This window comes from Eubalaena glacialis, chromosome 8, assembly GCF_028564815.1.
Source record: "Eubalaena glacialis isolate mEubGla1 chromosome 8, mEubGla1.1.hap2.+ XY, whole genome shotgun sequence".
NCBI lineage: Eukaryota > Metazoa > Chordata > Mammalia > Artiodactyla > Balaenidae > Eubalaena > Eubalaena glacialis.
Window position 1 is genome coordinate 56,131,094 of NC_083723.1, and position 14,989 is coordinate 56,146,082.

Here is a 14,989-nt window from a genome sequence, read left to right on the forward strand (position 1 = left end):
TAGGTTTTCCTTGAAGCCCATTTTAAAAAAATGCTTAATTATATTTGAAAAATAAGAGTACTTTTTAGAACTCATTTTCCTATCCCATGACAACTTCAAAATAAAGAACATTTTTCCCAATTTAAAAAAAAATTTGTGCATGAAGCTTCTGAGTTAATACCACCTTTGTTTCTCAAGTAAATGTTTACTTTTGTTAGTCTCCCATCTCCAAATATTTGACTCCATTCACCTCTGTGTCTCTACCTCATTAAGCTTATGTTAAGAAATAGAGTTTCTGTTGATTTTTAACATTGGTGAACCTTGGAATCAGCTGCAGAAGTTTAAAAGGTATTAATGCCTGGGTCATACCTTCAGAGCTCCTGGTTAACTTTGTTTGGTTACAACCTAGGCATCCAGAAACTGACAACCACCCAGTAGATTTTAATGGGCATCCTAGGTCAAGAACCACATCTTAGAGGGAGCTGTCCATTCTTCCTGCTCATAAGTGAATTCAAGATACTGACCCTGTACTAACCAACATCTGGGACTATGGAATAGTTAAAATAAATGGTTGGCAGAGAGAAGGTTGGAGAGTAAAAAAAAAAAAGTTTATCTGATCTTCAAAATGACAAGTGCCATCTACTTGCATGTAATACTGCTTGATTCAGTCATTACAATTTATTTACAAATATTTCAGGGCATAGAATAATTTCAAAAGTACTTCAGAAAATAGCAAGTCCATTCAATAACAAATGTCTGGGTGGTAAAAAGCGTATGTACTATGTATTTTTTTTTCCAGTTTTATGTCCACTCATTTCAAACCATTATGCTCATCAGAAAGTAAGAAAAAAATGTTATGCCTCAGTGTAACTGGCTCAATTTTCACAATTTTTATGCAACTGAATCTCCTATGTTGTAATTATTTTTTTAAACATTGTAATGAACATTTTACTGATTTGGGTTGAAGCATTTTTTTTATAATAATCACGTATGAAACAAATTTGTCACGATAAATATTTTGTTACTTTAGCACAACAACTTTCAGATAGTTCAAATCCATATAACTAGTCATTTTTTTGCTAATAAGTTTTAATGCTGCTGTTTAAAAAAAAAAAATCCTGTATCACTTTCCAAATGGACTCAGAAGGGCAGCCTGTCTTACTTCCTTTTATTGGTTGTTTTCCACATTAATTCTTCCTTTTTTTTTTTTTTTTGCAGAAATCAAAATCAAAACAAAAAATTCCAAATCATCTTAATTCTGATTATGGGCTGTACGGGTATTTTTAATGTTATTTATCTGCCAGGGTCCACTCTACTGGGTTATACAAATTTCTCTCAGAATAATGACACCTTGGTTTACTCATCACATCTAGATCATTTGTACTTCTTTCCATAACTGCCATATCCTTTAGAGACAATTCACAAGATTCCCTGTTTGAGTTTCTTATTGCTTTCTGGTTAGATTCTAAGACACAAGCACACACACAAAAGTTTTTTGCAAACTAAACAAAACAGTAAGCTGTTATGTGCTGCCATCTAGTTAGATTAGTCCATAAAACAAATGTTTAATTGAATTTCCATTAACTTGCAATATTTAGTACTTTGTAACCTTCAAGTCAGAAAACTTGCACACTTCAAAACTGACTTTCTCAAAAGAGTATTATATTTCTTTATTTAGATTTACAAAAGGTATTTTAAAAATCACTTGTGTGTGCAGGAAAGTGTGCTGGAGACCCTATCCCTGAGCTCCTTGGCATCTTAAGATTTTACACTAAACCTGCTCTCCACTTTTTTCATTGGAATGGCTGAGAAGGCCCAGAAGGGGCAACAGTAGCTTGGTTCTGTGTCCCAGAATTGTTTTGTAATTACTTTGTGTTGGCACTTGAATAAAGGAGTTAAACATTTCAGCACAGTATGTTGCTTATGGTTTTTACTTATGAATTAAGGGAAACAAAGTTATTCAATATTAGTCACAAAGAGGCAACGCAAATTCCATATAATGTGTAATCCAACAAAAGCATTATAAAATGTTATTATTCTCAAAACAAATGTGAGAGCAAGCAAATGTCTGTGGGTGGCTTGGTGGGGCTGAGAGTCATGAGCACTTCTGGGAAAACAACTGCAAGTGCATTTCTAACAGATGATGGGTCAACCTCTGCAATTTTTTAAGCACAGAAGAGCACATCTTTTTCTTCAGGGGCACACACACTTCAGAAACCTGGCTACCTAAATCCAAGAGCTTATTCCCAAAGAGGACACCAAATGACCCCTCCAGACCCATTTCTTATGGTGACAAGAAAGCTGCTGGTTTTGCTTTTTACTCCCAACAGAATCACTAAACTCAGTGTGAATGATTCAATAGGGGAAACAATTAAATGGTGTTGGCATGAGGGACTATTAACTACTTCAATTTTTTTAAATCAGTGCCATGTCATGCCAAAAGAAGTTAACCCAGGTAACCACTGTAATCTAATATAATAAGGACTAATGTTTTCTCTGGCTGCCCATCAGGACTGTAATCACAGCCAATTTACACTATAGCTTACAAACTAAAAGCAATATGTTTACGAAAACATCCTAAAAATTTTGTCTACTCTTAACCAAAGAAAGTGTTATGCTCCAAATTAACTTCTTAGGCATCTAATTTCATATGATCTTAGAGCTGAAAGATCCTAGCAAATATCCTGCTTAACAACCTCAGCTTACATATGGGAAAACCAAAGATCACTAAGGTTAAATGATTTGACAAAAGTACACAGATAATTAATGGCAGGACTAAGGTCAACTCTAACACTGAACAATAACCTTTGAAGGAATCAATTTTGATTAATTTTCTACATTGATAAATGAATTGAAACAATACATAAGTTTGATTTGTGGATCAGACTATTGTTTAAAAACAAAGAAGCCCTTTTAATGTTTTAAAATTGCCATCTTTTCTATCATAATCATTGTTTAATTGCAACATTGACTACTCCATTGGCTGAGGAAAGCATTTTTTTCTCTGTATGCCAGCAGAATTCAGACTCCTTACCTCCTGTCCCAGTGAAATTCTATGGCACGTTTTGGATTAGGTCAGCATAAGTCATAGATGTTTTGATAACACAGGAGCAAATAAATAATATGGGCAACAATTCCATCACTTAGGAAAGCAAACACCTGCTGAACTGCTCTTAAACTATGTTAGGAAAAAGAGTGTTCTGTTTGCATTTTTAAAGTTTTGGATCAGACATTTGTGCTTGGTCTTCATTAAGAGCCAATCTGCCAATCTGGGCTTTCAAGTGCATTATTTGTTAATTGTGTGATTGTTTGCTAGAGAGACTCGTATTTGCTGACTGGACTGGAATAGACTCACTCATTCTCACTCAACTGTGGGGTGCCCACTGTTCTTCTAACATTTCATCCTGGGTCTGATGTCACATCAGCAGTGCTGTTGTATAAACTGAATTTCATGGTTTCAAATAATACAAGACTAAAATAATGTGATGTACCAGGAACTGAAAAAGAAGACTGATCACAAAGGAATAATACACTTTTAAATTTTAAGACCAGTGTAAACCATATTACATTCCATTTACTTCTGCACTTTGCTCCTTTCATAAATAGTGTTCCTTCAGGTAACAGATTTAAGGGATATCACAAACTAACAATGCATTTGAGGCTGTGATCAGGCACTGCTAATTTGGAGCAGTTGGGGCAGGGCTTCAGGATATAACAAAGACTTGAAAGTGAAAAAATGTAAACAGCAATGCCTCAGCTTGCAAAAGTAAAGAGAGATAGCCAAGCTAGAAAACATCTATAGTAGATGCGAAGGTGAGACAGGAACACTCTCCTGAATAAATATCCATTAAGGCTAGTCTACCACAAGTAAGTCTCCTTGACGGTTTACTTTACCGGCTCCATATAGGATTGTGCAGACAATACAGTGGTTTGGTTTCCAAACTGCATTATCAAAAACATGGAAACCTTGAAGATAACTCTAAAATTTACCAAAGAATATGAAAGCCTTCTGCCATATAATATGGATGCTACTGGCAAAATATGAATAATAGACTTTCACTCAGGAAAGAACTAGAGAAATAAATCTAGCTGAAATTCCTTCACTTTGGGGTTTCTAGGTAAAGGATACATTTAATCAAAAGCAGAACTCTACATATGAAAAACATTTGATAATTCTATTATCAACACATAATAAAACTTCTGAAACTAAGTCTGTATACACTGCTCTGACGTATTCATTCACAACCCCAACTGCTGAATGACCCATCGACATTATCTATATTTTGATGTAAAGAAAATAACCGTTTAATTCCCCTGTAAGATGAGATAGATAGTTCACCTTCAAAAGAGAAAATCAATAAAGAAAATAATTTATCCTTAGAAATGAACACAATGAATGAATGAATGAGTCTGCATCTTCAAAAGTCAGTTATTTTTAGTACTTTGCAGAGAAGAAAGATCAGACTGAATTAACTCCTGCTATCAAATAGAGGCAAGTGCACTTGACTCTAAGAAACAGTCTGTCTGCTTTGGCACCTCTATTTCAACTGAAATATTTTACAGGTTCACTTTAAAGTAAATTGTCTTTGAATAGAATTTTATTGACTACATTTTCGATTGTCAAAATCAGTTAATTCAATTAACTCAAAAGTAGTCACAAAAGATTATCTTTATTTTATCAAAATATAGTGAATTTAATATGGTTTCAATGTATTAGTTTCCTTCTGACATAACTATGGTCAAAATATCAATATTATCCGTTTACTTTTTTCCCAAACTGGTAAGAACTAGTTAGATTCCCTTCATTGCTCTATAAAGAAGGATAACAGAACCAAATATGTTCTGCAACATGTTAAATTATCAGTCTATAAGAATAGGGACCATGTTTGTCTTGTGAAATTCCATAATTCTAGTCCCTAGAACACATCTGGAACAGAATATAGACCCAAGAAAAAGTGCTTTTGATCAATAAATGTTAAGGTAATGTAAGAAAACACATGGGGGATATTTTTCTTTTAAAAACGTTTTAGACTCAAATATAGACTGTTACTGGATCTTAAGCAACTTTGGACATTTACAGCAACTAAATCAAACAACCGCTGGTTGTTATATATTTTGCAGATTTGACAATGGGAGTTTTTTTGACCTGATAACATTTTTACTTTTAACTTTTGAAAGCCTAAAGAAACGAATTTTTCTAAATAAAAAATGAGACTCACCAAGAATCTACAGAAATGAATCTAAGCATCAATAAAAAGAAGTGACTTTTCTTGGTAAGAAGACAGTTAATCTTTTAAAACTATTCATTTCCATGAGGCAAAATCGGCATATACGTCAGCTCAGAGTATCGCTTATAACGAGAAATAACAACTACTTAGCACTTAACAGTTTGCAAAGAGTTTCTCAGAAAATTAACTCAATAAATGATACCTAGAATACTACCGTGTGTACAGAAAAACGCTGCAGCAATAGCACATACATCAGGCAGCTGCTCAGTCCATCAACATAGACTGAGTACCCACTGTGTGCCCAGCCCAGTGTCAGGTTATAAGTTCTATGCTACTAATGTCTACGATGGTTCATCAATCATGGTGTTTGTACTACAGAGTTAACATTTTTCTACACCTACCCAATTGAATACTGGCCTCTTTACATGATTTATTTAAGTAAGTAAAAGAGTGTGGCCAATTCAGGATTACCTCACATTTATTTAGCAACCCAGTTTCTTGCAGCCGTGACCAGATGCTCTGTATGCGTCCAGCATGCTCAGGGTGGGTGGTGGAATTGCCACAAATGCACTGGTGTTTCAGCATCAGAGGATCATAGGCAATTCCTTCAGGACAAAGAAAACACAGCACAAGATGAGTAATGATACAAAGGAATGATACAAGTTACATGACAATATGATTACTCCAAAAAAGGCATTCTTTTCCAAATAAATTTACAAATAGAGAAATAATACATATCCACAAATTCCCAGGAAGCACATAGAGCTATTTAGTTCTATGGATCTGGATATATATATGCAAAGAAGTCAACTCATGGATTAATCAGTACTCAGACCCTAGCTTACTCAGTAGTAAAGTAATAAAGATGGTGATACTTAAGAAACTTCAGGTTTTAAAAAATACTGTAATTTTACCAGCATCTTAAATCATTATGAAGCATTTTTAGACAGATAATTCAATTCAGTAGAGGTTTCAATTTTATCAGTGAAGCCACAAAATGAGCTGATTCTTTAAATTGTGAATTTATTTCAAGAGTAATTCTAGCCTTACTTTAGATCATGTTACATCTGTAATAAACTGGAAGAGTTTCCAACTACTTGCCTATTCTGCTTATCAATTTCTTCAAAGTTATGCAGAAAGAGTTTCTTCTTATTTTATAATAAAATAAAATCTGTAATATAGATTGTGGAACACTGAAGTGTTTCTTTTAAAAAATGAGTAAGTCAGCTGCAATACCTTTAGTAGAGATCACATAGATACTTAACAAACTCTGCTTTTAAATTATCATGAGTTAACACATTTCATATTTCAGTTAGACCCTTTGATGGGGAAGATTTTATAAACATTTGATGAAATGAATGATTAGGGATATATAAAGTAGGGCTCTTTAAAGCAACAAATTAAATAATTACTATAAAAAGGTTTCCACCCTTAACCCGATTCCTTGGGGGGGGGGGGACATGTTATTTACAAAATTGCCTGACATAAGAAATTATTTAACCAATCAAATATTCCAATAAATTACCATCAAAATACATTCTCTGGGGGCATGGAGTGAGGGCAGAAGAATCCATTATAAGAAATTTCTAAATATCTATTCAAGAACAGACACTATACATGCAATTAGTGTTATAAAGTAGGTTCAATTAATGCATTTTATTCTCCCTTATATTATTGTGTTAGAGGAATGTTACTCAAGAGGGGAAAATACTTGTCCCTGTTACTCAAGAGGGGAAAATACTTGCCCCTGGCTGTATTAAAATCATGCAGCAGAATGACATGTGTATTTGGAACCATGTGGCAAAAATTATGTCTAGGAAAAAATATCATTTCACTGGCCCAAATAACATCCACTCCTTTCTATTAATTGAAATATAGCTGACATACAATATTATGTTAGTTTAAGGTGTACTACATAGTGATTTGACATTTGCATACATTACAAAATGATCACCACAATAAGTCTAGTAACCATCTTCCCCATACAAAGTTATTACAATATTTTTGACCATATCCTTTATGCTGTATATTACACCCCTGTGGCTTATTTATAACTGGAGGTTTGTACCTCTTAATCCTCTTCACCTATTTGGCCCAACTCTCCAAACCCCTTCCCTCTGGCAACTACACATTTGAGTCTGTTTTCATTTTGTTTTGTTTCTTAGATTCCAGATCTAAACATATAGATTTTAGATTATGGTATTCATCTTTCTCTGTCTGACGTGTTTCACTCAGCATGATACCCTCTTGATGCGTAACATCGATTCTTAAGACACAATGGCTTCAAAATCCCTCCTTGTGCCCCTAACTCTCACATTTTCATCTTCAGTGCTGATCTCCCTTCTGAGCGGTACACTTGCACACTTGTCTAAATTGCCCCTCCAAAATCTGCATTTGTTTTCATAAAGTGAGACTATCATAGATTTGAGCTCATAATCTTAAACTTCACACACTGTTCCTCATTTCAGTAAAGGATATCATAATCCACCATTCCTCATAGAAGAAATCTTACAGTCCTCTTGACACTCCCTCTCCAATGAACCAACAAGTATTGTCTATTTTCCCTGGAAGATACATACTGAATCACTCTCTTCTTAACTCCAATGCCAAAACCATACAAAATCCACGGTACTATTACTCCTGAGATAGCCTTGTAACTGGCTATCTTTCACTCTATTCTATTTGCCACTTAACAGTAGCTACCTTTGCTTAAACCCTTTGGTGACTTCACAGATGAGGTTAAAATTTCTCAAGGCAGCATAGATAGGCCCTTCCGCACCTCTCCAGCTTCATCTCATACTCTTCCCTCACTTGATCTCTATTTCTCCCACAAAGGTTTACCTTCCACTCCTCAAAAGACTCAAAATCCTACCAGCCTTAGGATCGTCATACATGCTATCCCATCTATGCCAAAAATTCTTCCTTCCTGCCCCCATAACTCTAGCCTTCATTTGGCTTATACCTATTCATTCTTCAAAATTGTTTTAATGTCACTTCCTCAATAAAACATTTCCTGGGATCTCTAAATTAGATCTCCTACTATATACTCTACTAGTTCTTCTAGGTCTTCTGCAGAACATTTAGCACAATTCTGTAATTGTTGTATAATATTGTTAATTGTATATTTTCTTTACTATCTGGTAAGATCTATGAAAACACAGACTAGAGTTGTATTGTTTACCTCGGAACTTTTCGTGTCTGTAAACCATGCTTGGAATATAGTAGATCCTCAAAAGTACTTTTAATAAATGAATGAAAAACATAAATCAATGAATTGATGCAAGAACTAAGTCAGATATCTCCATTATAAAGACCTCCTTGATGAACCTACTTGGTGGACCTCATTGGACTCCTGAAGTTTTTATAGCCTTATTTCTTTAATGTTCTACCTTTTATTTTATGTGCCTTATATTCCAACTGGCAAGTGCCTCTAATACAGGCATTTATTTTACTCATTATATTTCTACATGGCATTTTGCATTAAAAAAGAGATGAATAAATATTTTTAAATAAAGTCAAAAGGGAAACAAGAGGGAAGGCAGGAAAAAAAAGGAAGCAGGCATAAAAGGTAACATTAAAAATACAATGATAGGGACTTCCCTGGTTGCGCAGTGGTTAAGAATCCGCCTGCCAATTCAGGGAACATGGGTTCAAACCCTGGTCCGGGAAGATCCCACATGCCACGGAGCAACTAAGCCCGTGAGCCACAACTACTGAGCCTGCGCTCTAAAGCCCATGAGCCACAACTACTGAAGCCCGTGTGCCACAAATACTGAAGCCCGCACGCCTAGAGCCCGTGCTCCACAACAAGAGAAGCCACCGCAATGAGAAGACCGCGCACCACAACGAAGAGTAGCCCCCACTCGCCGCAATTAGAGAAAGCCCGCACACAGCAACAAAGACCCAATGCAGCCAAAAATAAATAAATAAATAAATAAATTTATTTATTTAAAAAAATACAATGATATATAAGACATGTCTCCACAGTTCATATATATCAAGTATTTATTTGAGTTGCTACTACACAACAGGAACTGTTTAACATATTTTCAACCACAGTTTTGCACTGCATGAAGGATATATTAATGATTAACATGGAAATATAAAATACAGTATTTCCCTCATTTTGAAAACATATTCTTTAAGAGTAGAGATTCTAATCATTAAGTTGCTTATTTTTTTCACTATCTCATATCTTGACATATCTAACTTCACCTCCATAGTAATCATTCCTCTTTTAACAAAATTTTCTCCATAAGCCACTGCTAAAAAAAAAATTATTTAACAGGTTATGGTAGCTGAAATTTATTGCCAAGTATCTGGAGATTATAATACAAAGTCCAGGAACTCTTGGAAAGACATTTGAATTTAAGAGAAAATAAATAAAGTCTGGAACCCCAAACCTCCACTTACTCATCTTAATGACCTAGCAATGAGGTGTTAACAGGTAGACTGCAAGGTGAGACTTAACCTCATCCTTCATCTCCATTCTTTTCCTCTCTCTTTTTTCCTTTTTTTTTTTTTTTTTTTCCAGTAATAAAAACTTACAGGGTGAGAAACAAGCCTGCTCTTCTCTTTGGGATTCATATGGAATTCTACTTTTCTTTGACCCTTTCTGCCCCACTGGTTACCACTTACAACATAAGCCAATGGATCAATCTCTCTCAATCAATGGGACAAGAGTTAAAATTAGGTTTTGAGAAAATACACAAAGTAGTCTTAACATAAAGCCTTTACCTGAATTTTAAACTCTAGTAGTTTATTTTCTACCAAAAAAAACTCAATTTTTTTGATATTTTTTTTAGATAAGCTTGGACTTTGTGCTTTCTCTGGCTTTCAGTTTTATTAAATGAGGAAGCACAAAGTGCAGCATCTTTCCCTTTCCTTAATCACTGTGTGTAGTTAAGTCATTATTTAGCCATAGAAACCATTCATATCTTCGGGTTTATGCCCAATCTTATATGATGGCGAGGCTGAGTCCACCTTGGTCTATTAGGAAAGTTGAGTCTAGAATCTTTAGACCTAAAACTCCTAATCCTGATCACAAGTTCTTAACATTCAACTTCATATTGCTTTTCTGGTTAATGCCTGAGGTTTCACACCTTCCTAAGGATTTGCTCAACAACACATATTAAACACTTTTCAGGGCCAAAGAACTGAACCAAGCACAACACAAATATATATAACATAATATCTTTCCTAAAAGATGCAGGTTCAGTAAACAGTCATTGAACGCTCACAATGATCCAGGTACCAGCAATTTCATTTTATTACATTTAACTTATGATCTAGCAGTAAAGGTGAGGTACTTACGAATATACTTTTATGACATGTTTTTTAAAGACTCTGTATGGTAAGGAAGAAACAAAAATACGGGGCTGGGAGGTCAAAGATGACCTTTTAAAAATAAAAAAAAAAAATCTTTAAAAAATGGCCTGCAATTGGTAGAATTACTAACATAGATACATGGAGCTATTTTGAAGTAAGGGTCATTTCTAATAACCTCTAAATCATACCCACAGCAGCTGTTATACTTTCTATCCATCATTCTAATCTATCCATAAGGTTTATCTTGCCTAGTTTTTTCTATTTCTACTATACTCTTTACATTCTAATACCTGAATTATTTGTTATAATATCTTTTAACAGGAACACTTAAATCAAAGTACCAGATAGTACAAAAAATTTTTTTAACATCTTTATTGGAGTATAATTGCTTTACAAAGGTGTGTTAGTTTCTGCTTTATAACAAAGTGAATCAGCTATACATAAACATATATCCCCATATCTCCTCCCTCTTGTGTCTCCCTCCCACCCTCCCTATCCCACCCCTCTAGCTGGTCACAAAGCACCGAGCTGAACTCCCTGTGCTATGCAGCTACTTCCCACTAGCTATCGATTTTACATTTGGTAGTGTATATATGTCCATATCACCCTCTCACTTCGTCCCAGCTTACCCTTCCCCTTCCCCGTGTCCTCAGGTCCATTCTCTACGTCTGCATCTTTATTCCTCTCCCGCCCCTAGGTTCTTCATAACTTTTTTTTTTTGATTCCATATATATGTGTTAGCATATGATATTTGCTTTTCTCTTTCTGACTTACTTCACTCTGTATGACAGACTCTAGGTCCATCCACCTCACTACAAATAACTCAATTTCGTTTCTTTTATGGCTGAGTAATATTCCATTTCATATATGTGCCACGTCTTCTTTATCCATTCATCTGTCAATGGACATTTAGGTTGCTTCCATGTCCTGGCTATTGTAAACAGAGCTGCAATGAACATTGTGGTACATGACTCTTTTTTGAATTATGGTTTTCTCAGGGTATATGCCCAGGAGTGGGATTGCTGGGTCGCGTGGTAGTTCCTTTTTCAGTTTTTTAAGGAACCTCTATACTCTTCTCCATAGGGGCTGTATCAATTTACATTCCCACCAACAGTGCAAGAGGGTTCCCTTTTCTCCACACCCTCTCCAGCATTTATCGTTTGTAGATTTCTGATGATGGCCATTCTGACTGGTGTGAGGTGATACCTCATTGTTTTGATTTCCATTTCTCTAATGATCAGTGATGTTGAGTATTCTTTCATGTATTTGTTGGCGATCTGTATATCTTCTTTGGAGAAAAGTCTATTTAGGTCTTCTGCCCATTTTTGGATTGGGTTGTTTGTTTTTTGATGTCGAGCTGCATGAGTTGTTTGTAAACTTTGGAGATTAATCCTTTCTCAGTTGCTTCGTTTGCAAATATTTTCTCCCATTCTGAGGGTTGTCTTTTCATCTTGTTTATGGTTTCCTTTGCTATGCAAAAGCTTTTAAGTTTCATTAGGTCCCATTTGTTTTTGTTTTTATTTCCACTGCTCTAGGAGGTGGGTCAAAAAGGATCTTGCTGTGATTTACGTCATAGAGCGTTCTGCCTATGTTTTCCTCTAAGAGTTAAATAGTGTCTGGCCTTACATTTAGGTCTTTAATCCATTTTGAGTTTATTTTTGTGTATGGTGTTGGGGAGTGTTCTAATTTCATTCTTTTACATGTAGCTGTCCAGCTTTCCCAGCACCACTTATTGAAGAGGCTGTCTTTTCTCCACTGTATATGCTTGCCTCCTTTATCAAAAATAAGGTGACCATATGTGCGTGGGTTTATCTCTGGGCTTTCTATCCTGTTCCATTGATCTATATTTCTGTTTTTGTGCCAGTACCAGACTGTCTTGATTAGTGTAGCTCTGTAGTATAGTCTGAAGTCCGGGAGCCTGATTCCTCCAGCTCCGTTTTTCCTTCTCAAGATTGCTTTGGCTATTCGGGGTCTTTTGTGTTTCCATACAGATTGTGAAATTTTTTGTTCTAGTTCTGTGAAGAATGCCCGTGGTAGTTTGATAGGGATTGCATTGAATCTGTAGATTGCTTTGGGTAGTATAGTCATTTTCACAATGTTGATTCTTCCAATCCAAGAACATGGTATATCTCTCCATCTGTTGGTATCATCCTTAATTTGTTTCATCAGTGTCTTATAGTTTTCTGCATACAGGTCTTTTGTCTCCTTAGGTAGTTTATTCCTAGGTATTTTATTCTTTTTGTTGCAGTGGTAAATGGGAGTGTTTCCTTAATTTCTCTTTCAGATTTTTCATCATTAGTGTATAAGAATGCAAGATATTTCTGTGCATTAATTTTGTATCCTGCTACTTTACTAATCATTGATTAGCTCTAGTAGTTTTCTGGTAGCATCTTTAGGATTCTCTATGTATAGTATCATGTCATCTGCAAACAGCGACAGCTTTACTTCTTCTTTTCCAATTTGTATTCCTTTTATTTCTTTTTCTTCTCTGATTGCTGTGGCTAAAACTTCCAAAACTATGTTGAATAACAGTGGTGGGAGTGGACAACCTTGTCTTGTTCCTGATCTTAGAGGAAATGGTTTCAGTTTTTCACCACTGAGAACGATGTTGACTGTGGGTTTGTCATGTATGGCCTTTATTATGTTGAGGTAAGTTCCCTCCAGATAGTACGATTTTTAATTACGTGTGAAACTTGATTTGTCCAGCAGGCAAATGAAATACCCAAAAATAATTGTTTAAAACTTGCTAGATTGTGCCTCTGAGTACATAAGGAGCATTTTCTAAGACTTAGATTTGTTTGTTTATGTAAATCATCGTATCAGCAGGTAAAAAGGAAGTGGGTGGAAGAAATTCCATCCTAGGGCTTCCAACTAACATTATATGAAAGTCTGTTAGAACCTGGGAATTAGATTAAGTGTTGCCATTCAACTATATAACCGAGAAGGAGATCCAACCAGTATGTAAGTTGGCAAAAAGTGAAGTCAAACACAATTCACTACGTATTTACAGGCAAATATCTGGAAAGACCACTCTACATTCAAGCTTTCAAGAATGAGTGAGCACAGCAAAGGAAACCATAAACTGAATGAAAAGATAAACCACAGAATGGGATAAAATATTGGCAAATGAAGTGACCAACAAGGGATTAATCTCCAAAATATACAAACAGCTCATGCAGCTCAATATCAAAAAGACAAACAACCAAATCAAAAAATGAGTGGAAGATCTAAACAGACATTTCTCCAGAGAAGACATACCAGATGGCCAAAAAGCACATGAAAAGATGCTCAACATCACTAATTATTAGAGAAATGCAAATCAAAACTACAATGAGGTATCTATCACCTCACACCGGTCAGAATGGCCATCAACAAAAGGTCTACAAATAATAAATGCTGGAGAGGGTGTGTAGAAAAGGGAACTCTCCTACGCTATTGGTGAGAATGTAAACTGGTGCAGCCCCTATAGCAAACAGTATGGAGGTTCCTCAAAAAACTAAAAATAGAGTTACCATACAATCCAGCAATCCCACTCCTCAGCATATATCTGGATAAAACTTTAATTCCAAAAGATATATGCACCCCAATGTTCATAGCAGCACTATTTACAACAGCGAAGACTGGCAGCAACCTAAACGTCCATCAACAGATGAATGGAGAAAGAAGATGTAGTGTATATATGCAGAATGGAATATTACTCAGCCATAAAAAAGAATGAAATGCCATTTGCAGCAACATGGATAGACCTAGAGATTATCATACTAACTGAAGTAAGTCAGACAAAGACAAATATCTTATGCTATCACTTATATGTGGAATCTAAAAAATGATACAAATGAACTTATTTACAAAACAGAAAGAGACTCACAGACATAGAAAACAAACCTATGATTACCAAAAGGGAAATGTGGGGGGAGGGATAAATTAGGAGTTTGGGATTAGTAGATACAAACTACTATATATAAAATAGATAAACAACAAGGTCCTACTGTATAGCACAGAAAACTACATTCAATATCTTATAATAAACTATAATGAAACGAAAGTCAGAAAATATATATCTGAATCACTTTGCTCTACAGCAGAAATTAACACCAAATTGTAAATCAACTATACTTAAAAAAAAAAATTTTTTTTTAAAAGATTGAGTGAGCAGAAGAAAATAAAAAACAAAAAACAAAAAACTGGGCCTATGAGAATATGCTACAGAAACTGTAAAGGAAACATCATTCCTACTACTTAGCTCAGTGAATTTGATTTACTATAGGAACAAAAATTAGATTTTAGAAACTTTTTGAGATCCTCAAACGTCAAAAGACACTGATCCGAGGTCTGGGCAAGATGGCGGAAGAGTAAGACGCGGAGATCACCTTCCTTCCCACAGATACAGTAGAAATACATCTACACGTGGAACTGCTCCTATAGAACACCCACTGAACGCTGGCAGAAGACGT

The 14,989-nt window shown here is 35.3% G+C and overlaps 1 protein-coding gene across 1 annotated transcript in view; it reads right to left on the reverse strand.

Annotated features, from left to right (window-relative positions):
- Positions 1–14,989, reverse strand: part of HDAC9 (histone deacetylase 9) — a 1,013,429-nt gene that overhangs the window by 302,612 nt on the left and 695,828 nt on the right. Inside the window, exon 15 of the mRNA XM_061198513.1 lies at positions 5,679–5,812. Coding sequence (XP_061054496.1) covers positions 5,679–5,812 — 134 coding nt within the window. The remainder of the gene's footprint in view (positions 1–5,678; positions 5,813–14,989) is intronic.